Source organism: Phalacrocorax aristotelis, chromosome 2 (assembly GCF_949628215.1).
Source record: "Phalacrocorax aristotelis chromosome 2, bGulAri2.1, whole genome shotgun sequence".
NCBI classification, from domain to species: Eukaryota; Metazoa; Chordata; class Aves; order Suliformes; family Phalacrocoracidae; genus Phalacrocorax; species Phalacrocorax aristotelis.
Window position 1 is genome coordinate 3,424,388 of NC_134277.1, and position 25,205 is coordinate 3,449,592.

Consider the following 25,205-nt stretch of genomic DNA (forward strand, 5'->3'; position numbering starts at 1 on the left):
GGACCTTAGGTCTCTAAGTGCTTCTAGACCTGGTATGAAAGGAAAAAATTGAGGTGGGCTTATATTTTAATTTTCAGTATATAAATGAGATACCAAACTTGCACCTAAAAATATATATATGGGTGATCATACTATCATGAAAACCAGGTTCCAGTCAGTTTCCCTTTAATCTTAGAGTCCCTAGGAGAAATATGGGGGGTTTACTTTATTTCTAGGGTGCTAATGAGCCCATAGAATCATTGCGAGCAATGGGATTTCTTCTTCCTTTGATTCATCTGCGGTTCAGGCTTGTTATGCCTTTAAACGTCTTTGGGAAAAAATAAGTAAAATATGCATGTTGGTCTTTCCCTGCAGAGAGGGGTCTTACCCTAATGCCAGAGGTCACTTACCTGCAGCTGTAGAAATCAAATCCTGTTGACCAGCCATGCACTGTGTTCAGTACACGCAAATTGTATAAGGCTGCAGGATTTTATTATCATGTCTTGTTTTCTCTGAGAGCTTCTTTCTTAGGAAAGCACTGTTCTCCAGCGTGGCGGTCTTGTGTCCTTTGGTCTCAGAAATATATGTTGTTCTTCTTTCCCAGAGCCGGTTCTGGCTGTGAAAACCCCCCTGACAACTGTCGAAGCTGTATCTGGAGGAGATGCCCTGTTTACTGTTGACCTCACGACAACATGTTCCGGCACTTGGTACCTTAATGGTAAAGTCTTACAGGAAAGTGAGACCTATATCATTAAGAGAACCCAAACTATGCACACCCTAATCATAAAGAACGTCACCAAGAACGACGATGGAGCAGAAGTGAAGTTTGTTGCCAATAATGTTGACACCAGCACCAAGATGAGAGTGAAAGGTATTTACTTTGGTCACTGTCCTTTCTTCTTCCAGTCAAGGGGCAGTTGCTGTGACCTGGTGTGAGAACTAGGTCTGGAGTCTTTCACTGATGCCTGGACTGTAGGAAGTACCTGAAATTGCATGATATGAATGTGTGGGTCCTAGCAATGACCTAACCATGATAGCACAAAGTTCAGAGCAAATCTGTGGATCTAGCCAGCTGCTTGGTATCTGAACTAGACTGTTTAAGATCAGCTCATCAATTTCTGTAATTCACAACCATCAGTGAATGGATTCTGTCACCAGATCTGCCACGGAGTCACGTTAAATGCCTAATTTCAGCTCCAGGTTTGGCTAGTCTTTCTGCCTGTAGTGGAGTCTTTCTAAAGTAAAGGAGAATTAATTACAAGCTAAGTTTTTTTTCTTGGAGGTTTTTCAGTCTATCACAGATGTGTGTAATGTACTAGTTAGTATCATATAACTCAATTTAGCATTGAGAGTTGGGTCCTCCAGTTTTCCTCTATGAAATGACAATAAGCTCTATATCTACCCACATTGCATGGCAAAAGGTAATGCGTAGACATTCTTTCTGGAAGGATGTGTTTGACTTTGGGTGAAAATCTCTGCAGAAGCATGTTTACAATACTATTAATCAGTAGAAAATTGGGCGCTTTTTTTTCCCCTCTTTTCCTTAGTGACTCTGGCAATAAAACCAGGTTGGGTCTCCTGAACTGGAAAAAATTGCTTGGTGTTGACATGAATGCGAGGGCAGGAACAGAACCTAATACTTTTTCAAAGATACAGCAGACACATATCAGGGACACATTAATAGATATAAATTGAAATAACAAGGTCTTTGCTCCTGACAGGTGCTGCAGTGAGATTTACCAACAAGAGCAGAGATATAGAAAAGGTCTCTGCTCGGCTGCGGGAGGAAGCCAAACTTCAGGCTGAGCTTTCGGACACAGAGGCTACTGTGATGTGGATGAAGGATAAGAAAGAGCTCAAGGCCAGTGAAAAACATGAACTTCAAACTGTGGGGAAGAAGCATATCCTGAAAATTCGCAGCACTGCAGCAGAGGATGCTGGAGTTTACGAGTGCATTTGTGAAGGAGATAAAATGCTCTATCAGCTTTCAGTGAAAGGTATGTGACCGCCCAGGCTGCTTTGTATTAATGGCCTGCTCCTGCCCTAGGCCAACAGAGTCATCAAGGAACAGAAAAGGAGCGCTGCAGAAGCAGTGCAGGGATTTGTGGTAACTCCCCATCAACATCTAGCATTGACAGTGTCTACAGGGTCAGAGCAGGAGAACTTGGGAGTAAACTTGGGCTCTAACACCATCTCAGTGGCAAGAGATGTGCTTTCACTCAAACTGATGACTTGTTATTTCATGAGATTGAGTAGCGGGTAGTGAAAAGGTGTTCTTGTGATGAAGAAATTCAGCCACGGGGACAGGACATGATGCACATGATCCCATGTCTGCTCTGTACTTGCTATGCGTTATCAGGCAAGTCACTGAGGAACTAGTTCGGCTCTGATTAAAGTTCTGATGGACCAAGATCATCTGAGCATTGCAGGATATTTTTGTTATTTGTTTGGCTTTTACCAAATAGCCTGTCAATACCCTGGCAAATAAGAACAGAACTTTCCAGGGCGCACTGGGTAGGTTGACTCGCTTGTATTTGCAAGATATTTATATGGAGGGCTGTAAAGAACAAACAGCAAAATGTTATTTTCTCTTAATATTTCCCATTTGTTAGATATGAAGCAGTACAGGTTTATAGCTGCCCCATTGCTCGGCTCTTCTTGTTTTCACGGCAGTCCCTTGCCTCCTGATCGCCTGCTACCTAGCTGGTGGGCACATCCACTCCCAGAGCAAGATACAGAGTTTTGAACCTGGCGTTCTTGGAACCCTGAAACCAACAGTATGAAGCCTCCCTTTTACAAGCCTTCCAAACTGTCCAAACTTCTATGAACTAGTTCATAGGAGAGTTTCCTTTGCCCTGAACAGGATCATGTTTTGGCTGAAAAGCTCCAGTGTATCCCCAGGTCATTCTTCATGGGTATCATCTAGGTGTCAGCTGAGGTTCAGAGTACAAAACCTGACTCCAAGACAGTCTAGCCTGTTGTCAGACATTGTCTGGGTGAGCTCCATAGCTATTTTGCTTTGAACTGGCAAGTTCACTTTGTAAAGCCATTTGATTTTTGTGTTTTGTCCCTCAACTCACCCCGCACCTTCTTCCCAGCAGTGATCACGTTGTTTCTACGCTGAGTACATATGAGGTGCTTCATTATCTTATTCTGCTGGCTTCTTGCCCTCCTTGGTCTCTGTAAAAACAACAAGGTCCCAGAGTAATGTAGGTGTTTTGCATTTGACAGCTTACTTGCTTGGTTATTCTCAAAGAGCTCTCAAAGAAAGCTGAAAAAAAAATAATTTAGAAGTGTGATTACATTTATGGAGGGAGGAATTTGCTGTCTACTCTTGGCAGCTGTTTTTAATTTTGGTTTTCTTCTCTCTCTTTCTGTCTCTTTAGCATAATTTTTCACCCTGGCAGTTCTACCCAGAAGTTTAATTGAATTAGCTGATGGGTGTTTCCATGTGCTTTTCACTACAATATGATTATCAAATGAGTAATAAATTTTAAAATCTGCGTTGACAAGATGCACCTTAAACACCTGCTGTTTGTAGCTTGATTCCTGGAGAATCAACTTTGATCTATCTCATCCTTGTAGGATGAGGCTCACAAACACTGTCCCACTATTTTGCCTTTCAGCATCGCCACCTTTTATCTGTTCCTCCTGTAAATCGAACAGAGCTAGCTGATGAATCATTTGACGTGTAGGTCAGCTGTGTCTGGCACATGGGTATCACATGGCTGCCGAGAGGCCACGTTGCTGAGCCATGGCCAGATGTGTTACTCGCTGGGCCTCCTGCCCAAAAAAGCCCTGCTAGAAAATGCACTTGCCATTTATCACTGCAGTTCCTCCACTGCTGTGAGACTTCACGTGCCAGGCATCCTCTAACACATGACCTCCTATATTGAAATGGGACATCTGAGAAGTCTCCTTCAGACTGCCATGGTTGTATTTTTCACTCTGGTTTTCTGAGGAAGTGGAAAGTGCATGAATGAACCAATCTCCCTCTTCTTCCTCCCAAACCTTTTAACCTATGGACTGAGTTCCAGTAATGCTGGTGGAGAAGTTGCACTCTCAGCAGTGTTTGCCACTGCAGGTTTCATGGACGGAGGTGGTTGGGTAGAGGAGAAAGACTTTATGAGCAAAATGTTTCTAGAAAAACTCAAATGGAAGAAGGAGGCTTACAGTATATGGAATAAGGGACTGGCCACTTGGGAGGAATACAGGAATGCTGTCAGGGTATGCAGAGATGCAACGAGGAAGGCCAAGGTCCGCTTGGAACTAAATCTGGAAAAGTATGTCAAGGATAACGAGAAGGGCTTCTTCAAATACAGCAGTACTAAAAGAAAGACTGGGGAAACTGCGGGCCCACTGCTGAACGAGGTGGGTGCCCTGGTGACACAGGATACAGCGAAGGCAGAGTTACTAAATGCCTTCTTTGCTTCAGCCTTTGCTGTTAATGCTGGCCCTCAGGCATCCCAGCCCCCAGAGGTGAGAGAGGGAATCTGGAGAAAGGAAGACTTCCCCTTGGTTGAGGAGGATTGTGTTAGAGATCATTTAGGCAGGCTGGACCCTCACAAATCCATGGGCCCCAATGGGATGCACCCATGAGTGCTGAGGGAGCCGGTGATGCTGTCACTGAGCCACTCTCCATCATCTTTGAAAGGTCATGGAGGACAGGAGAGGTGCTGGAGGATTGGAGAGGTAACCAGTGTCACTCCAATCTTTAAAAAAAGCAAGAAGGGTGACCTGGGAATCACAGACTCACAGACTGGCAGGGGTTGGAAGGGACCTCTGGAGCTCACCCCGTCCCACCCCCTGCTTGAGCAGGCACCCCCAGAGCAGGGGCACAGGGCCGCGTCCAGGTGGGGGGTGAATGTCTCCAGGGAAGGGACCCCACAGCCTCCCTGGGCAGCCTGTGCCCCTGCTCTGGCACCCGCACAGGGAAGGGGTTTGTCCTCATGTTCAGGGGGAACTTCCCGTGTTCCAGCTTGTGCCCGTGGCCCCTTGGCCTGGCGTTGGGCACCACTGAAAAGAGCCCGGCCCCATCCTCCTGACACCCACCCTTCAGATATTTATAGGCATTGATGAGATCCCCCCTCAGCCTTCTCTTCTCCAGGCTGAACAAGCCCAGGTCTCTCAGCCTTTCCTCCCAAGGGAGATGCTCCAGCCCCTGATCCCCTTGGCAGCTCTGCGCTGGGCTTGCTCCAGCAGCTCCCTGTCCTTCTGGAACTGGGGGCCCAGACCTGGCTGCAGCCCCCCAGATGTGGCCTCACTAGGGCAGAGCAGAGGGGGAGGAGAACCTCCCTCTCCCTGCTGGCCACACGCCTTTCCATGCCCCCCAGGGCACCGCTGGCCCCCTTGGCCCCAAGGGCCCGGTGCTGGCTCAGGGTCACCTCGCTGCCCCCCAGCACCCCCAGGGCCTCTCAGCAGAGCCGCTCTCCAGCAGGTCCCCCCCAGCCTGTGCTGGTGCGGGGGGTTGTTCCTCCCCAGGGGCAGGACCCTGCACTGGCTCTGGTTGAACTCCATGAGGCTCCCCCGGGCCCAGCTCTCCAGCCTGCCCAGCACTCGCTGGATGGCAGCATGGCCTGCTGGTGCATCAGCCGCTCCTCCCAGCTTGGTGTCATCAGCGAACTGGCTGAGGGGACGCTCGGTCCCTTTGTCCAGGTCACTGATGAATAGGTGGACCCAGCACAGACCCCTGGGGTACACCACTAGTGACAGGCCTCTATCCAGACTCTGCCCTGTTGACCATGACACCCTGAGCTCTGCCGTTCAGCCAGTTCTCAATGCACCTCACTGTCCTCTCATCTAACCCACACTTCCTAAGCTTCTCTATGAGGATGTTATGGGAGACAGTGTCAAAAGCCTTGCTGAAGTCGAGGTAAACAACATCCACTGCTCTCCTGTCATCTGCCCAGCCAATCAGGCCGTCATAGAAGGCTATCGGGTTGGTCAAGCCTGATCTCTCCTTGTTGACTCCATGCTGACTACTTCTGATAACCTTGTTTTCCTCTGCATGCCTTGAGATGACCACCAGGATGAACTTTTCCATCACCTTTCCAGGGATGGAAGTGAGGCTGACTGGCCTATAGTAAGAGGACCCAGGGAACTCTAGGCTTGTTACAGTATCAGCAGTGAAAGCTGATAACTGCTTTTGCCAGGCATTCTGCAGAGCTGTTAATCTGTATTGTGCAATCATGTTCTTGAAATTAAGAAAAAATGCATACATAATCAAGGCTTTGATTTTAGTAGCTTTGACTGCACGGTCCCAACAAAGTATCTTGATTGTGTGTGTTGTTTTAAAATAATACGTTAATAAGATATTTGAAAATTAATTCCATTATCTAGAGTAAAATGGGACTGCGCTTTTAGGCTCATATTTTTAGCTAAGTTATCGATGGGGTTTTGAATCTTTGCTTTGAGGCAATCGGTGGCTCAATTATTCCACTGTGTTAATATGGTGCCAGATTTATTATTTACCTTCTATGTTCCAGTTAATTTCCAGGAAGAAATTTCATTTCAGTCCTATGTGATATCTGTATAGATTTTTAATTTAACCTAATTTAATTTATCTAGATAACATTTTAACCTCATTTAGAGTTGATTTATTTGGCAGGTGGTTACAATACAATGACCGAAGAACTTTCATTGCTTTCCCTCCCATTTGCTTGTGTCATATATTTCCTCAGCTCTCCCAGATATTTTCTTAAAGCCCTATTGCCTAGGTCTTCCTCTCCTGTTGGCTCAGCCTCCTGTGTTGTATGTGCTCTGGTTTTCAGACAATTAATAATCAGGTATATGTTTTATAAAGGCTGGATTTTGGCTGCCTCTGCATTAAAATCTAGTAATTAGATCCATAAATAAATCTACATATTTGGTCTTATGATAAATTAATACCTAATGTGGATATAAGTGTTGTATATATTTACTGATGTCCAGACAATTCTTTACCAGCACTGTGTGTCTATATTTTGTTTTAGCACTTGCAAACTTCATAAACAAAGAGAAAACTGGAGGAGTAATCAGAGCCATCTCTGGAAAACAGGCTGAATTTGTTTCTGAAACCTCTGAGGCCAACATCATGGTGAAGTGGTACAAAGATGGCAAAGAAATCACAGCCGGCAAGAAATTCATCATGGAAGATAAAGGAAAACTGCATAAGCTTGTGGCTTCAGCTGTGACGAAAGAAGATGAAGGAACATACACATGCAAAATTGGGGATGATACTCTTATTTTTGATTTAAAAGTCTCAGGTGAGTTTGTGATACAAGTATGGGATCAGAGGCTGTGTTAGAAGCTCAGGACTTGGTTCATTATAGCTGTCTTCCTTGTAGATTGCCAGTTTTTGGGGCCAAGATTGCACAGTACTATTTCAGGGACTCTGACCCCTGTTGTGATGCCTATGCCAATCCACAATATGGACAAATAATGTAAAGATGCTCTTATGTATTCAAGTCGGCACAAGCTTTTACTAAGGTTGGGGTCATGACTCAAACACCCCACTGCTTGAACGTGCTGAGAGCCACATCTGGCCTTTACGCTTTTAGCTCAGGGTTTGCCTCAGCATATACATTGTCTTTGAACCTCCTGACCAAGGTGGTCCTAAAGTCTTACTGTGAAAGTCCTGTGTCTTCCTTTGACAAGTCTAACTCCCGATTTTGAGAGTTAAGCATCTCCTGCTGTTCCCAAAGGACACTGTGATCTCTGAGACATCTCCCTGCAGTACTGTAAGAGAAGCCATTAGTTCATGGCATGTGCCCATCAGCATAAAGCACGTGCTAAAGCACGTGGCTGTCAGGTCAAGCCCAGAACAGAAATGCTTGTCACCAATGCATTCCAGTCCAGGATGGAGCCAGAGTATAAAATGACACAAGAATTTATCTGTGAAATTCAATATCTGTGAAATTCAACTGATTCAATTTGCATAGACTGGTGGGAACCTTTCTTCTAAAAGTGGCTTTCTGACTTATGTCTGGAGCCTGATTTTTAACCCAGTCCTAAGTTACAAACTGAAACTCTACTGAAAGCTTCTCGTGGTGTGTCTACGTGCTGCAGTGCAATGCTATTTAAGAGAAGTAGCGACTGAGTTCTTGTCACCTGTAACAGTACATCCATGTTACTATGATGCTGTCCATCAGGTAACTAAAAGCTCATCAGAGTTGATTAATCTAGCACAGCACTGGTCTTGAGGGATTGCTACAGGGTTTAGTGAGCTAGAGGGATTTCTTCCAGTTTACAGCTGGTGTTTGCTTAGGTGTTCACTCTGCATCCTACCTCCAGTTCTCTTTGGTTGAGAATCCAACATTAGGCAATTTCACCTTGAGTGTAATTCATAGTCCCTGGCTTCACCCAGTGAAAAATTGGACTAAAAGAGCCAGCTAGGCTCTATCCGAACGGATTGATACAGAGTGAAAGGCACCCCCAAAAGGCAACTTATACCATCTGATTTATACTGTCTGCTGAGAGCTAAGATGTAATTTAAAAGTATTCTGGAGCTGCCTTTGTCTGAACGTCAAGTACAGAGGAACCCTGCATGATTACCTGACACTGGACACCTAACTTTTTGATGACCCTGTGTAGCTCAGGTGAATCTCACCTGTAACTCCTTTGACAAAACATCACATGGCTCGGACAAAGAAAACTGGTACCTACTAAGTAACCGTGTATTGCCATTAAATTTTTTATGAACTAGGACTGAGCTACATCTTGTTAACAAAACCTCAGGGTAATTTCCACCTTGTGTCACATGTCACCATAAAAAGTTTCCAGAGTGTTAAGAAGCACTGGGGTCAGGGGATGGTCTTAGGGCAGGGAAATAATCTGTCTTTGCGGTGATGAGTTACCCCAATAATCTTGAGCTGCAGGACTCTGGAAAGACTATCCTTCCTTGGTCATCTAATTTTTAAAATCAGTCCTAATGATTACGATTTTTAATGAAATATTTGTTCTCTGATGCCACAGACGTGCCTGGCATGGGTGTAGCACAGCAATTGTCCTTGGGATACTCAGTGACTGAAAGCAACAGTTGTTGCTAAAAGAAATGCAATACTAAGCTAAGGATGGTTATAACTGACAGCCATCAGCTTGCTCTTCAGGCAAGGGCTGGCTTGGCGGAATGAAGGGTATGAAATACCTGACATGCTCATCAAATATTGCTCATTAGCTTTGGGACAGGGTGTGTTGGATGGGTTTTCTCACATTTTACACGCAAGGTGCCTGTCTTCACTTAGTTGCCTTCGCTTTTACCTTTACAAATATGCTTGCAAAAAACCTGAGCTGATAGAAATGCTGTATTGTTGCTGCACATATGACACATGGTGCGTGCTTGTGTCTGCACACACAGCTCATACGTGTGGCCACCAGCCTGTGCAGCCGGCAGAGTCTGAGCTGAGGTATTGGAGCGGGAACCTCTACTGCTTGAGCTGTATGAGTTGTGAGTTCTCTGCTGTGAAGATCAGTTTAATCAGAAAGGTGTGACACTATTGGCTCATACATTAACTTAGTCCTCCTGAAGTTGGAGAATATCTTATCAATGAGATTTTCCCATATGTCCCATCATCTGGTCTGGGGAAGAACTAGTTCAGTGGGATGGATATTCTGAACATGGGGCTGCAGGAATGAGCTCAGAAACAGGCAAAAGAAGGCTCCTCATCACTTCTAACAAGACTTTCTGAGACTTCTTCAATCTTTCAAAGCTGTTTGTGGACTCAGGCATCAATACCTATTCCCTGGACCTTGCTTGAAATCAGAAACAAGGAATGGTGATTAAAGTGTCAGCAACTTAAGGGCACCTCAGCTTGATTTCAAAGATCCAGAAGGATGTAGGAGAGATGAATGTGCTTGCACTGAAACTGAGAGGAACTATCTGAAGATCAGAGAGGGAGTTTGCACCGTCTGTCAGAAAGTCAGGCATCAACATTCATGTGTGTGATGAGACAGGAGCTGTGAGTTAAAGCACACACCAGGCTTTATGGTCTCATGAGGTTGGGCCAGGTTCTGCTCATGGCTCTGTGCACATACAACTCTGGTAACAGATTCCACCATGTCTGTGCTCTGCAAGAGCTTTCACGCCTGACTTCTGAAAGGGGGGCAGAAAACGGATGCATATCAATCTGGTGGATTTTGGTTATGAATCCAGGTAGGCATAGATCCACCTCTGTGTAGACACAGTGTGGATCTAATAGGCTGATATAGTAAAAAAGATTCATCAATACCCAGCTCCCAAACTGGAGACCATTATGTACTAACTCTCTGGATGATTTAAAACTTGAGCAATGGGTTCCTCCCTAGCGATAACATTGCTGTTTCTCAGGAAGACCTTTTCTGACTCATAAGCACAGTTTATTGCCATAACTGTTAACACTCTGTCACAGTTATGTTGCAATAGTACCATGCACACATATGTACATTTACATTGGGTGAAATCTGATCACCCAGGTGTGACTAGCAATGAAATAATGATCAATCATGAATGTATCTTAACATTGTTCTGATAAGCCTGAATCAAGGCATAAAGTGCTTTCCCTTTTTCTTTTCAGATGAACCTGTTAATTTTGTCAACAAGCCCAAAACAACTCCAGAAATATCAGTCAGTCCTTCTGAAAACCTTGAGCTGGTGTGTGAGGTGTCAGCTGCGAGTGGAGCCGTGGTATGGAAGAAGGATCAAACTGAGGTGAAGCAGGACCAGAGGACGACAGTCATCTCCCAGGGGACACACCGCAAGCTCATCATCAAGAAGGTGACACAGCAAGACCAAGGGAGCTACACCTGTGAAACGAAGGACGACAGAACAACATTCCAAGTCAAAGTCAGAGGTGTGAAAATGCTAGAAATGCCAAAGATAAAGGAATATTTCATTTTGAGTAGTATCTTACATTCAGAGGATCATCTCACAACCTCTCTGGGGTGAAAAATTTCAGCCATAGGACTTGATTTTCTGCTGTCATATCAACGTTTTATACACATACTTTTGCATCCATGACTAGCTGTAACCACAAAAATATGATGGGCAATGAGGATAATGTCTGCACCTCTCACAATTAGCTGGTGTGTCTGCAGGAAAACTCCTGTGGAATCACAGTGCGAGGCCATAGCAGAGGTGCAGGAGTAGATAAAAGGGAAGAGGGAGGTGTTTGAAGAGCTCAGATTAGATGGAGAATGACTGAATTTGACTGACCCAAGTAGGCAGAAAAAGGACAATGGTTCCTGGTTATGAGGATGTGAGGGCTGTTCCCTTCAGATTCACTAGAAGCTTGGAGAGACATAGGAAGAGAGAAAGAAAGATGAGGGAGGAGGGTTGAGGCACAGCATATGGTGCTCTATGTCCCAGGTTCAAATCTGTGCTCAAATTGTGAGGTTTTAAAATTTATCCCAGAATTCCCATACCCCTATTCACCGCCTATCAGCAAAATAGAGGTGAAAGTGCTTTCTTGTCTTAATGGGCCGTCACAATACTACCTGTGAGGGGAAAGTATAGTGAAATAAAGGAACTTAATTGAGCACTGGAGAAGACAACTGCAAATACCTATGTGTGACTGCTGTGGCTTTCTTACAGAGACGGAAGACGTGTTTAAAAACAAGGACAAGGTGCAGAAGGAGGTGAGAGCTGCACTATCAGAAAACGCCACGCTGAGCTGCGAGGTGGCCCAGGAGAAGACCGATGTGAAATGGTACAAGGAAGGGAAACTGATCACCTCGAGCAAGAAGTTCAAGGTGGAGTCGGAGGGCAAATCGCGTCGCCTGGTGGTGGGTCAGGTGGAGAAGAAAGATGCTGGGGAGTACACCTGCGAGGCTGCTGGCCAGAAACTCACCTTCAAGCTTGTTGTCACAGGTGGGAGAAGATGCCTTGGCCCAACCTTTCAGTTTCTAGAATATTTAGAAAAAGTAATATTGTTATATATCTTCCATGTAAAACTTTATATAATCTGTAAGACAGGGAGCTGTATCCTTGAAAAGCTTTGGGAGCTACCCATCCGTGTAGGAACAGGGCCGTGAGAAGGAAAGTCCTGCTTGCACCTCTCCATCCCAACACGTTGGTGCCCCCAGACCAGCTGTGCAGCACAGCTGACTGTCAGTGCATTTCAGAGCAGGGTCATGGTGGAGAGGGGCAGGGAGCCTGCCCAACGCCTGCACTCTTTTTCTTTCTCTTGGAAGGGCTCGTTTCAGCCTGAGGGGGGCTCATGGCAGTAAGGCCTGATATATGTTAAGGTGCCTAAGGTGTCAGGCAAATGGCAGCTAGGGAAGGAAGGTGTCATGGAGACTCATTGCAGATGCATCCCCTGCTGTGGCTGTAGAGTGTTAGAATGGATTCGGCTTTCCTACTCACCCCCTACCTCCTGATCCTCTTGCAAGTGGGCTGATTAATGTCTGTCTGTCCCTTCAGAGCCAGAAGCTGTGTTTACAAACAAGGACAAGGTGCAGAAGGAGGTGAGAGCTGCACTATCAGAAAATGCCACGCTGAGCTGCGAGGTGGCCCAGGAGAAGACCGATGTGAAATGGTACAAGGAAGGGAAACTGATCACCTCGAGCAAGAAGTTCAAGGTGGAGTCGGAGGGCAAATCGCGTCGCCTGGTGGTGGGTCAGGTGGAGAAGAAAGACGCTGGGGAGTACACCTGCGAGGCTGCTGGCCAGAAACTCACCTTCAAGCTTGATGTCACAGGTAGGAGACATATTTCATTGCCTTTTCCTTATGTCTGGATGTTTTCTGCTGTTTTTTCTGTCAACATATTAGAAATGCTGTTAAAGTACTTTCTGATGTTGGTCAGAGCTACCATTTCAGTGAGGTTGTGTAGGGCTGGGCAGATGTACAGGTTACGTGTAGGTATCCTGATATCAGCTTGGCAACTCCCTGTACATCTCCTTAGGGTCAGATAGTGAATCAAGAGTTTTCATTGGCACGCAATGTGCTAAAGGACCTCTTCCAATTTGATCATCAGTATTGGTATTCCTCCTCTTGTTAGTGTTCATCATCCAGTAAAGTTACTGTTTTGTTCCCTCTTTGTTTCATCTTTTCTCTGCACATGTCCTCTCACCCAAAGCAGAGCATTGCTTCAGTTATTCCATAGTCTGGCTCTGCAAACACATATGTGAGCACAGCCTCATAACTCAATGCACCATGAAACTTTTGTGGATGATGAACAAAAATGGATACAGATACTTGAATTATGATTTGTATTTAACAACCTTTCACCCAGCTCTTTCCCCTACCACTTCTTTCATCTGTCATTGGATACCCAGATGTGATTTGTAGAGCTATGGGAAGCAGTGCAAATACTTGTCTACCAAGTGATAATGAAACTATAGCGTTTGCAAGATCCTTACATTATTGTGGCTGCATTGAGAACGTTTGGGATTTAATGGTATTGTACTGTCCTAAAAATTTTGTATCAGCTGCACAGCACATATCTATGATCTGCTGAATCCAAAGGTGATGCCTGTTCCTTGTGATTACTGCATCTGTAATGATCAGACATGAGTCCGGGAATGCTTATTTGTATTTGCATTTTTCTCCTTAACAACGTGATTTGGAGTCTGAGTATTTAATATTGAGCCTGTTCTTTCACTCTGACTACACTAGAGATTTCTTTGGTTTCAGTATATTTTCCAAGAGGTCCAGTAAATTTTATCTCGGGCTCCATACAGCCATGGACTTGTCAGCTACATTCTGAGTGATCATTTCTGAATTGGATGATAAGAAAGGGCTTGGTTTTGTTTTGTTCATATTCATAACACTCTTCTGTCCTTGCAGCCAAATGTGTCCCTGTTAAAGTTACAGTTCTTTTTTCAAATTCTGAGCTGATCAGAAAAGGGAATCTATTTTTTCCTCTGCTTTCTTATGGCACCAAACACACTGGGACCATAATGCTGGCAGAGGTCCGGCATTCTATCAGCTATGTAGAAGAGCAACGGTGTTGGGAGTCTATTGACTTTGCTGCTCACAGCCATGCTGGAGACCTGAAGTCCTTGCAGGGCATAGCTCGAGTGCTGTGCCCTTGTAAAGGCTGCAGCCTTCACCGCTCCCCCACTGTCTTGGGGCAGCCTGCTTCCTCCACCTTCTATGTGCAACGTGCAACTGCTGCTATAGCATAAAGCTTTGCTTCTCCCCATAGCATACACTGTAAGCCATCAGCTGCTACGTGTCCCCACTCAGCGTGGGGTACACAGGGTGGGAGTTGGGGCACTTTGGCTTTTTTTAATGAATTGTGTAGCTCATATTTTTGCTCAGTTTCAGTGAAGGATGGATTAAAGTAAGGGTTGATATGAGAGGCATCTTTCAGATAAAATGCAACATAGACATTGATAGAAAGGCCATTGGTATAAAACAAGTTCGTGTTCAGCTGCTGAAACCAGTTCATACATTACTGCAGAGGTGCGGTGAGAAAACACAGAAATTCAGTACTTTTACACTTGAATTTCTCTAGCTGAGGGCTATTCTTAGCTGTCTGCCTCAGAAACCAAAGGTTTTCAGTTCTCTTTCAAACCAGATGACTTCACGGCTGCGCAGGGTAATGTAACACCTTTCCCTCTCTGTCGCAAGTGGAGAGTGCTTGCCTAGCTACCGTTGCTGTATTTCTCATGTGTACAACTGTAACGTGACATGCAAGTCCAGCACTCACTGGAAAATGATCTAGTGTGAAAGTCAGGAGGGATTATGAGTACTCTGAGTGGTTGGCTCTTTTCCTGCAGAAATCTTCATCTTACTAGATTATCCCAAAGCGCAGTGGCTTTCTGGGTCTTAATTTATCCTGTTACTGTTGCACTCAGAAAGCTTTTCAGGGTTTCTGTACCCCAGGGCTCTGCTGGTAGCACAAAACCTTCCCTGTTTAAGGGCAGCTTGAAGGTTATACGCTCAGTGTTGAATATTGGGATGCAGCTACAGCTTTTTGGCTTCATATAAAAAGACGCAGGTGCTGCATTCCTTGGGACCGGGCTAGATGTGTAGCCAAAATGGCTGATTTTGAAATCTTGTTATTTCAAGATTCATGGTATGAGCTGAAATCCTTATTTGAAGCTGGTGAAAGCGCCGTGTCCTGAAAATGTTTTTCCTCAGTTTCAGTGGAACTTCACTAACCAGTTTCAGCTGAGGTTAGAAGCGTCATCTGCACTGAACACTTGTTTAACTTTATAAGTTTCTAAGGCAAACTACTGGCTAGTGTAAATCACTTTGTAAGCTGAGTAAAAGTTTTAGTTGCATTTCCTATCACCATAAAAATGGTTTATATTGAAGGGTGAGAATGCAGAGGATAAGGGAGTGACCCATCTGGAATATTACTGCCCGGCTAACTTGAAGTTTTAAATACAACCCCATTGACACAGACTGGTTTGTAACTCATTTGTTTAGTGCACTCTGCATATTCACAGTCCGAGTTACAGGTAGAATTTGAAATTATTATATTTTTGCAATCACTTTTGAATGCAAACCATAGTGTGTGCTTGAGCTCTTAGATATCAAAATGCTGCTTAATTTGCAAGTGGTCTGGCATGTGCCTTTGAGGAGCTTTGAATCACCCAGCATAGAGCATGCACGCTGCATTGTTATTAACACCTTAATGGCAATGACACCTCCTTACACTCCTTCTACAGCTGATATAAACAGGGGACCTCAAACTTAGAGCACATAAGTGAGGTTCTGCTTTGGCTTGCTCCCTGCAGGACCTCTTTCTTTCCATAGACTGTGCAATATCGATGGCAAGCCTATGGTGCAGCCCCCGGGATTGCATGTAGCGCCATGGTCAGCAGTGTAGGAACTTGACCTGAACTTACCTCTACTCCTTACCCTCCCAGGCAGCTGCTGTCAGAGTACAGACATGACAGAGACGGGATACAGAGGAGAAAGTCATCAAGGAGGAGTACACATGGCACTAGGAGGCTGCAGAGAGTGACTGGGGGGAGGAAGGCAGCAGCACAGGTTATGGAAGGGGTTCAGCATGACTGCCAGGGAGGAGAAACAAGAGCCTCCCAGGTCATCTTAACCAGGAAACCCAGATGCCTGAAGCTGGGTGGATGAATTAACTTCCATGCTTGCTCTGCAACGAAGGGTAATGAGCAACCCCACACACTTGCTAGCCCAGCATTTATCCCTTTGGAGCTTGTGCTCCTGTAGCAGTGAAATCACAGACTTCAGCGCTCAAGTACATACCCGGGACCCAAGCAGGCACAGGCCGCCTATGCGAAATGCTGGATGGTTGTTGCTATGTGGTGTCCATCACGTAGGCATACCAGAAATATTTTAGACTTCTGATGCAGTTATTTCTTAGGGTAAATCAGTGAAAAAAATGTGGCAGCCCATTTATTTAGGATCTATTTGTCCTCTCACATCTCAAATGTATGCTAATATAAAAGCTAAAAGTGACCACACCAGTTGTTGGTAAAAGGAGAATCGGGTAAAACAATCATTAAAGTAATTGGTAAAAGATGCAATTTATCGGTCAGTCCTACTTAGCAAGACTGAATCATTTCAATACATATTTCTGTGATATACCTAACTAGTAATTGCACATGATATCCTTTTGATGCCAACTCCACTTGTTGAGATGGAAATTCTTAGTGGTACTGTGGAATAAAGTGATATTAAACACTTCATCTTGTGGCTTGTGTTAAGTATTAAGAGAAGATTCGTTACAGCCAGTTTTATGAAAAAGATTTCCAAGGAAAGAAAAGTATATGCATAAAATTGGCCTATAAAACTTGAAGTAATGTAGGCCAAGTACTTTTTCATATTAGCAACTGTAACTTTGTAATTTCTTGGGATTTGGGTTACAAGACATTTTCTGAACAGCACCCAGTCTTAATCTAAAACACTGAGATGCTGGTAAATTCCTGTAAATACTGTGATAGTGAAGGTGGCAACTCATAATTGTGCTGTATTTGGCTAGTCCCAAATAAGGGGTGTAGAAATATCATAAAGACACAACGGGAGAAATTTATTTTTGTTTTCATTATAAGAAATTTGCAAATGAGGAGGTAGTGCTCTTTGTGCAGACTAGTCAGAGCAGTATGATAATTATACAGAATGTTTTGAAGGTGCGCTGTTCTATTTGACAAAAAGAACTGCAAAGCAATGTTACTTGCAAGAAATGACCCTGTAGAGCACCTACACAAAATACATGTAATATCTTCTTGTCACAAGCTATTTATATCTTACATATTTTTTCCCTAACCTTTCCCTATTTCAGAGGCAGAGGATGCATTTATGAACAAGGACAAAGTGAAGAAAGAGGTGAGAGCTGCACTATCAGAAAATGCCACGCTGAGCTGCGAGGTGGCCCAGGAGAAGACCGATGTGAAATGGTACAAGGAAGGGAAACTGATCACCTCGAGCAAGAAGTTCAAGGTGGAGTCGGAGGGCAAATCGCGTCGCCTGGTGGTGGGTCAGGTGGAGAAGAAAGATGCTGGGGAGTACACCTGCGAGGCTGCTGGCCAGAAACTCACCTTCAGGCTTGACGTCACAGGTGGGAGACAGTGTTGGTTCTCATCACAGAAAGATCCATGAGTTCCCTTTACAGTAGAGCAAAATGAATCACTGTCTGGGCCCCACAGTTTGTGCGGCCTAGATGTTCGTTGTGTGATGCGGTTGATCAGGCAACGAGCCTGTGTGCATCCACTGTCACACAGGTGCCTATTGCTAGGTGTCCTCATCTGTGAGATGAATCCCTCTCATCTGTCCTTGTCTTCTGATGTCAGAGTAAAGAAAAATCAAAGTTTACATATGCTGTTGTGATTGATAGGGATAAAGGTAGGGTCAGGTCCCACAGGTGTAGGAAAATAGGTCTGCTCAACAAGTACCTGGAATGACCAAGGCTCACACTGGAGTCCCAGAAGCAGATGTGATTGGGTGCTTGTTTGTACATTACATTAAGGAGCAAAACATTAGCTTTCCTGTGGATCCACGGAGATGAGAAGAAGCTGAACTCCTGAGACACTGGATCATTTTGCTCAGAAATGACTGATGTGTTGCTTTGGGCTGTGCAGAGGGTCTTGTCTGAGTGTATCTTAGCTGTGAGTGGGTCCATTCAAAAATGACAGAGCTGTGGAAGTTGTCATGAGTAGGATTTTTCATTTGGGTTTGGACACTTTTAGACATCGTGAACATACATATGATATTTAAATTCCTTCTCCCACTCTACAGAAGCAGAAGATGCATTTATGAACAAAGACAAAGTGAAGAAAGAGGTGAAAGCTGCACTATCAGAAAATGCCACGCTGAGCTGCGAGGTGGCCCAGGAGAAGACCGATGTGAAATGGTACAAGGAAGGGAAACTGATCACCTCGAGCAAGAAGTTCAAGGTGGAGTCGGAGGGCAAATCGCGTCGCCTGGTGGTGGGTCAGGTGGAGAAGAAAGATGCTGGGGAGTACACCTGCGAGGCTGCTGGCCAGAAACTCACCTTCAAGCTTGATGTCACAGGTAGGAGACAACGTTGGTTCTCATCACAGAAAGATCCATGAGTTCCCTTTACAGTAGAGTAAAATGAGTCTCATCACCAGATGTTCATTGTATAGTGAGGTTGATCAGGAAACCAGCTTGTGTCAATGTGCTGTCAGGCAGGTGCCTATTGCTAGATATCTTCATCTGTGTGATGAACCCCACTCAGCAGTCCCTCTTGTGTTCTAATTTCAGAGTAAAGAAAAGTAAAGGATCTATATATGCTTTTGTAATTGATAGGGATAAAGTTAGGGTCAGCTCTCAGGTGTAGGAAAATGGATCTGGAATCATGTTCAGGAAGTACCTAGGGTGGGCAAGGCTTGCACTGGAGTCCCAGCGGCAGGTGAGATTGGGTTCTTATATGTGCGTTACATTATGGAACAAAAGGTCAGATTTCTTGTGGATCAGTGGAGATGTGGAGAACCTTACCTCCTGAGGTATTGGGGGTAATTTTGCTCAGAAATGGCTAACGTGGTGTCCTCAGGCTGATGTGTTGCTTTGGGCTGTGCAGAGGGTCTTGTCTGAGTGTATCTTAGCTGTGAGTGGGTCCATTCAAAAATGACAGAGCTGTGGGAAGGCCTTGTAAGCAGGATTTTGCATTTGGCTGTGAACATTTTGGACAGCATGAACATACATGAGATTTTTAAATTTCTTCTTCTGCCCTACAGAAGCAGAGGATGCATTTATGAACAAGGACAAAGTGAAGAAAGAGGTGAAAGCTGCACTATCAGAAAACGCCACGCTGAGCTGCGAGGTGGCCCAGGAGAAGACCGATGTGAAATGGTACAAGGAAGGGAAACTGATCACCTCGAGCAAGAAGTTCAAGGTGGAGTCGGAGGGCAAATCGCGTCGCCTGGTGGTGGGTCAGGTGGAGAAGAAAGACACTGGGGAGTACACCTGCGAGGCTGCTGGCCAGAAACTCACCTTCAGGCTTGACGTCACAGGTGAGGGATTATTTGATTACATATTTTTTTGCTGTAGTTATAAAGAAAGTTTCCTAGTGACACAGATGAACCTCCAGCCTTAGTCTATATGGCTCTGCAACAGAACTTAGGTGGTTATTCTTAAAGGTCAGTGTTAAGGGCGTGTGTCTGGATGCTTTGGGAAAAAGCCCACTTAGGCTATTATTCTTTCCCTGATTCTGACCAGGAATGGTTATTAAGAAAAATGGTGTAAGAACAAGACAAGCATACAACATTGCTACTCTTCAGGAGTCTGCAGTTCTGCTCTAACAATCTGTAGTTTCTGTCTCTGCTGAGATAGATTTTTCCTGCCACATCTCTACAGGACGTGGCTTTGCTGAGAGAATTTGCTAACATGACTTCATGAGGAATTGCACAATACATAGGATTTTGAGTGTGAGCTCAGACCGGTATCCAGTAGTTTATTTATGATGGTGAATCATCAATGCATCCATTTCTGTCCTTGCTGCTAATTATTTTTGTGGAAAATATTACCCAGTACTTCCTTTCTGATATTCCTTGCTTCTGTCTTGCTTGAAAGGGTTGATAACCCTTTAGTGAAGAATATCTAAATTTCATGCAGATGTTTATTTTCTGATTGTGGACCAGAAGAGAACCTTAAAGATGCACACAATTAAAAGCACATCCCAGGAACTGATGTGGGACAATACAGTTGGATTCAGTGCAAAGATTTGCCCTTTCTTTCTTTCAATGGATTCACCCAACGCTACAGTCTAACGGTGTCTATTTAGAAGTGTGTGCATTTATGCCACCTGGTGCACCAGTCACACCTCTGAGCTTTTTATTTTGGACCCAGCTATGAATGTGGTTATGTATGTTCCACGCTGGAGGTGGTTTGTGGCCGGCCTGACCCCAATGTGGCCTGAGTAAAAGCATGATATTACAGCATTGAGATTCACGTGACTGCCCGTTGTGGGTCTTGCTGAGGTACAAGCTGTCGTGGCTTAACCCCAGCTGGGAACTAAGCACCCCACAGCTGCTCACTCACTCCCTAACCCAGCAGGATGGGGGAAGACATTTGGAAGGGTAAAAGCGAGAAAACTCGTGTGTCGAGATAAGAACAGTTTAATAATTGAAATAATAATAGTAATGATGATGATGATGATGTAATGAAAAGGAAAATAGCAGAGAGAAATAAAACCCAAGAAAGACAAGTCACGCAAATGAGAACAATTTCTCACCACCAACTGACTGATGCCCAGCCAGTGCCCAAGCAGTGGCCCCCCGGCCAACCTTCCCCCTTATTTTATTGCTGAGCACAACATCATATGGTCTGGAATATCCCTTTGGTGAGTTGGGGTCAGCTGTCCCGGCTGTGTCTGCCCTCAACTTCTTGTGCACCCCCAGCCTGCTCACTGGCAGGGCAGCATGAGGAGTGGAAAAGACCTTGTCTCTGTATAAGCGCTGCTCAGCAATAACTAAACCATCCCTGTATTATCAATACTATTTTCAGCAGAAATCCAAAACACAGTCCCATACTAGTTGCTACGAAGAAAATTAACTTTATCCCAGCCAAAACCAGCACAAGCTTATTGGGTTTCATTCTGCTTGCTCTGCTGTGGCTGCATTCTGTGATATACATTGCTGGGGAGTGACCCTGCAAGGAAATTGGAGACAAATCTGCCTCATTCTCCTTTGTGTTTGGCAACTCCCCTTTGTGCCAGAAAAACTATGGCAGTATTTATTCCATGGCTCAGTTACGTGACTTTTTTCTATAGCTCTGTGCAGGCTGTAGGGAATAGTCCAGGGTGAAACTGAGATTTTTATTTTATTTCAAACCATGAATGCCTTTGATAGCAAAAGCTGTTGGAAAAATTGCAGCAGATTATAAATGAAATTGTGAAAGGCAGAAATTAACAAAGGGTCTTATCACACTGTTTGAAAAAAGAGCTCTTCTTAGCTTCCTGTGGAAGGATCTTCTCATCTGGGACCAGGAGATCTTTATCCTCTGCTGGCTGCAACAAGGCACTGAAGTGTTCTCAGCAGTTGTTCGTGCTTGCAAGTTAGCCCAAAGGTCTGTCTCTGAGTGCAGAAAACTGTTGACAGCAATAACCACAGAATCACAGCATGGCGGGGGTTGGAAGGCACCCCTGGAGCTCACCCTGTCCCACCCCCTGCTGGAGCAGGCACCCCCAGAGCAGGGGCACAGGGCCGCGTCCAGGCGGGGGGTGAATGTCTCCAGGGAAGGGACCCCACAGCCTCTCTGGGCAGCCTGTGCCCCTGCTCTGGCACCTTCAGATGGAGGGTTGCATGAGGCTTTTGTATGAAAACCCAAAGTTTTGCCTGCTTTTAGGGCTTTTGAGAAACAGTCATATTCATGAGAGAAAATCCCACGGCTTGGACACTGGGGTTTCACTTTTTTGGGAAACGGCACCAGCCTCTGCAGGCTGATATAGGGGGAACCTCACTATCACCAACTTTCTCTGCGTCTCACACCCTCTCTATAGATAGGGATAGGAAGAGTGTCCTACCTCATGGAAGTGTTTTTCATATCACAGGCTTTGAGGTACTTGGGTGTCACAGAAAGGCAGACAGGCATTTTGTCTTCAGGATGTAGATGAGTGTTGCCCAAGCCCCTTGCTGCCAAAGAGAGACCGTTACTCAGATTTTACAAATGGGTAAATACAAGAAGAGAGAGCAGAGAATAGGCTCCCTCTTACCACTGAAAGATTTACTGGCCACTTTAAAGGCAGAAATAGTGGGACTCTTCTGGGTTCTTGTTCAAGACCGCCGAGGAAGTACGCTGTAGCACCAGACTTGGAAAATTGATCTTATGACCCTCTGTGTTTTAACCCTAGACCACCTTTTTTTTATACCTTGCTGTTGGTTAAAGACAAAACTGAACAGGAGTGCCAGCTAGACTTTGTGTAAGAAGTAACATTCCCCCGAGGGAAATTCAAACCACTGAAATTTCTCACTGGAGAGTTGCCTAGGATGGAACACAACAGGTGAGCTTAGGAGTCCCTCGCTCAGTTAGCCTCCTTGTGTAACCTCCATTGCTTTGTACTGAAGGACAAAACATCTACCTAGAGTGAGGGTGAGAGCCAAAATGAACAAATAAGCCTGTAAGAGAACACCTTCTAGGAGCATTGTCTTGTTTTCTTCAGAAGTGTGATACAAAGAGCTCTGAAACATGAAACCCACCCTCTTTGCATCATGGCCCCACTTCTTCCCTTGTCTATATATATTTCTGTTGCTAGAGGAGCCCTTGCTACGTGTCTTAACCTCTTTCATGAGCTTGGATCCAGCCTGACTTTTGGAAGATCTTGCTTTATTACTACAGTTCCTGACCCCAGAGACACAGCTTTTCAGCTGAGCTTTCTTTTTTTCCATTCCTTATTTGTTTCCATTTCCTTATTTCCTCCTTTAAAGGATTTTTAAAGGGTAGTTATATATATTTTTAGATGGCCTTCCTGATCTTTTCCTTTCTGTACTTCTGATAGGTAAGGTATGGATTCTGAGCCACTGTAGTGTGAAGATACCAGGTCCCACACTGAGTCTTGAACAAATTGTTCATCTACTCTTCATGAAATAGTTCTCATAACTCATACAAGTTTGTAGTTCCAAATAAGTGTTTCAGGCATATTCTTGTTAATTCCTTGATTTACTGTAGACTAGATCATCTTATCATCCCCACATCCGAGGTTATTTCCTATGCCCAGCTTCTAAAATTAAACCCTTGGAATTTACCAAAACCAAGCCTAAAAACAAATTACTGTTCTTAATTCAATGTCTGCTTGATTGGAAAATCTGACAGCTATTCCATCTGGAAATCCAAGATGCTACTGGCACAGCTCCAGTGGAGGCAGTCAAGATGATTAGGGGGCTGGAGCACATGTCATACGAGGAGAGACTGGGACAACTGGATTTGTTCAGCCTAGGAAAGAGAAGGCAAAGGGAGCTTTTATTGCAGCCTGCAACCATTTAATAGAAGGATATAGAGTCCACATTCTTCTCAAAGATGCATGGTGATAGGAGGAGAGGCAAAGTATACAAGTTGGAACATGGGAAGTTCTGAAAAGATATTAGGAAAAACTTGCACCATGAGGGTGGCCAAGCTCTGGAACAGAAGCCTTGAGGTTGTGGGATCTCCATCGGTGGAGATATTCAGAACTCAGTGGGACATGGCCCTGAGTAACTCACTGTAATTTTATCTGCTGTGAAGGGGGAAGTCAGACTGGATGACCTCCAGAGATCACTCCTAACCTAAATTATTTTATGACTGATTTTGTGCTATTAGTAGCACTTGTTCTGTAGAATATATTTGGGAAGTGATGATGTTCCATAAGGACACAATTCCATATAAGTATTTATGAAGGTATTCCAGTTGTTATGCATCTATTTCATAACCCTTATTGTTTTTTTTCTGAAAATTACTTGGACCCAAATATGGGGACAGCACTGGCAAATGAAGGACCCTGCGGGGAGTGCGTCCTGTTTACTGGGAATATGCTGCCCGGTCTTTTCTACGAGTGAACAGAACTTGCCCTGCTACCCCAAGAGAGCCCATCCTGCTTAGCCTGCAGAGAGTAATCCTACAGAGTGTGTGCAGGAAAGCTGATGTGGGCCTAAAGATCAGGCATGGCAGTTCTTCTTGCTGCCCAAATGAGCAGCAGCCAGAAACTGTACGGTGTGGAAGCAAGCTGTTCCTGGCAGTGCTTCCTCAAGCATTTGCCTAATTCTGACTCTGCTAACCTTTTAAAGTTTACAGCTGTTTTATTTACGTTATCTACCAGGTGGTGTCCCACTGAAAACCCAGTACCATATGATCTTGGAGGCAAAGCTTTCATTTTCCTGGGATTTTTTTCTAGATTTGTGCTTCTTTTCAATCTTGCAGATGATGCGTTTGAAAACAAAGACAAAGTGCAAAAGGAGGTGAAGGCAGTGCTGAAGGAGAACACAACGCTGAGCTGCGAGGTGGCCCAGGAGAAGACCGATGTGAAATGGTACAAGGAAGGGAAACTGATCACCTCGAGCAAGAAGTTCAAGGTGGAGTCGGAGGGCAAATCGCGTCGCCTGGTGGTGGGTCAGGTGGAGAAGAAAGATGCTGGGGAGTACACCTGCGAGGCTGCTGGCCAGAAACTCACCTTCAAGATTGTTGTCACAGGTGAGTGAATTTGCTGTATTTCTGTTTTATATTCTGAAAAAAATTGAAGGAGAGAAAAGTTACATGGCTTTATATATTTCATCTCAGCAGGCAGTGATGGAGCCAATATTTAAATTCTGGTGTTTCACTCATGCAGTTGTGTTCAAACTATTAGATCTATCTCCCTTCTTTGGAAACTAAGAATCCAGTGGATTTCCATAGCCCAAGCCCAGGACAGGCTGATGATCATTGGGACTTTCCCTGGTAATCTGGTAGAGATGCACTGATAGCAAAATAAGAATTAAATAATTGCAGGAGAAATTAAAGGGCACAGAAAAGCTGGGCAGAAGCTTTTGCTTGTGAATGCTCTTTCCTTAAATAAAAGTCTCTTTATTATGGAGGAAACCTTTTTATTATTGCCTCTGCCTACTAAAAGAAAATACCAGAACTGGTCTCAGAAGCTGTAGCTGAGGAAACCAGGTCTCTTCACCATGATATTAACACGAACAGGATTTAAACTTGACATCCCTCAGTTGGATCTTGGCGAATTTAAAGCAAAATAAGGAGTTCATATATTAGATTGCTTTTTGTTCTGGCATGGTGCAGTGTAAAGCAAATACCATGAGAGCTGTCTAATTTTCCGTCATTAGAGAAACATAGTTCTGGGATGACACATCTTTAGAACATTTGGGAAATAAAGATATAGATGCAGAAAAGGCTCACAAAATTTGCTTTCCAAGTCTAG

The 25,205-nt window shown here is 44.5% G+C and overlaps 1 protein-coding gene across 1 annotated transcript in view; it reads left to right on the plus strand.

Moving 5' to 3' along the window:
- Positions 1–25,205, plus strand: part of OBSCN (obscurin, cytoskeletal calmodulin and titin-interacting RhoGEF) — a 197,682-nt gene that overhangs the window by 24,570 nt on the left and 147,907 nt on the right. The window contains exons 6-15 of the mRNA XM_075082169.1: positions 584–850; positions 1,701–1,976; positions 6,951–7,223; positions 10,509–10,784; positions 11,525–11,800; positions 12,353–12,628; positions 17,145–17,420; positions 18,098–18,373; positions 19,060–19,335; positions 24,212–24,481. Of these exons, the coding sequence (XP_074938270.1) occupies positions 584–850; positions 1,701–1,976; positions 6,951–7,223; positions 10,509–10,784; positions 11,525–11,800; positions 12,353–12,628; positions 17,145–17,420; positions 18,098–18,373; positions 19,060–19,335; positions 24,212–24,481 (2,742 nt within the window). The remainder of the gene's footprint in view (positions 1–583; positions 851–1,700; positions 1,977–6,950; positions 7,224–10,508; positions 10,785–11,524; positions 11,801–12,352; positions 12,629–17,144; positions 17,421–18,097; positions 18,374–19,059; positions 19,336–24,211; positions 24,482–25,205) is intronic.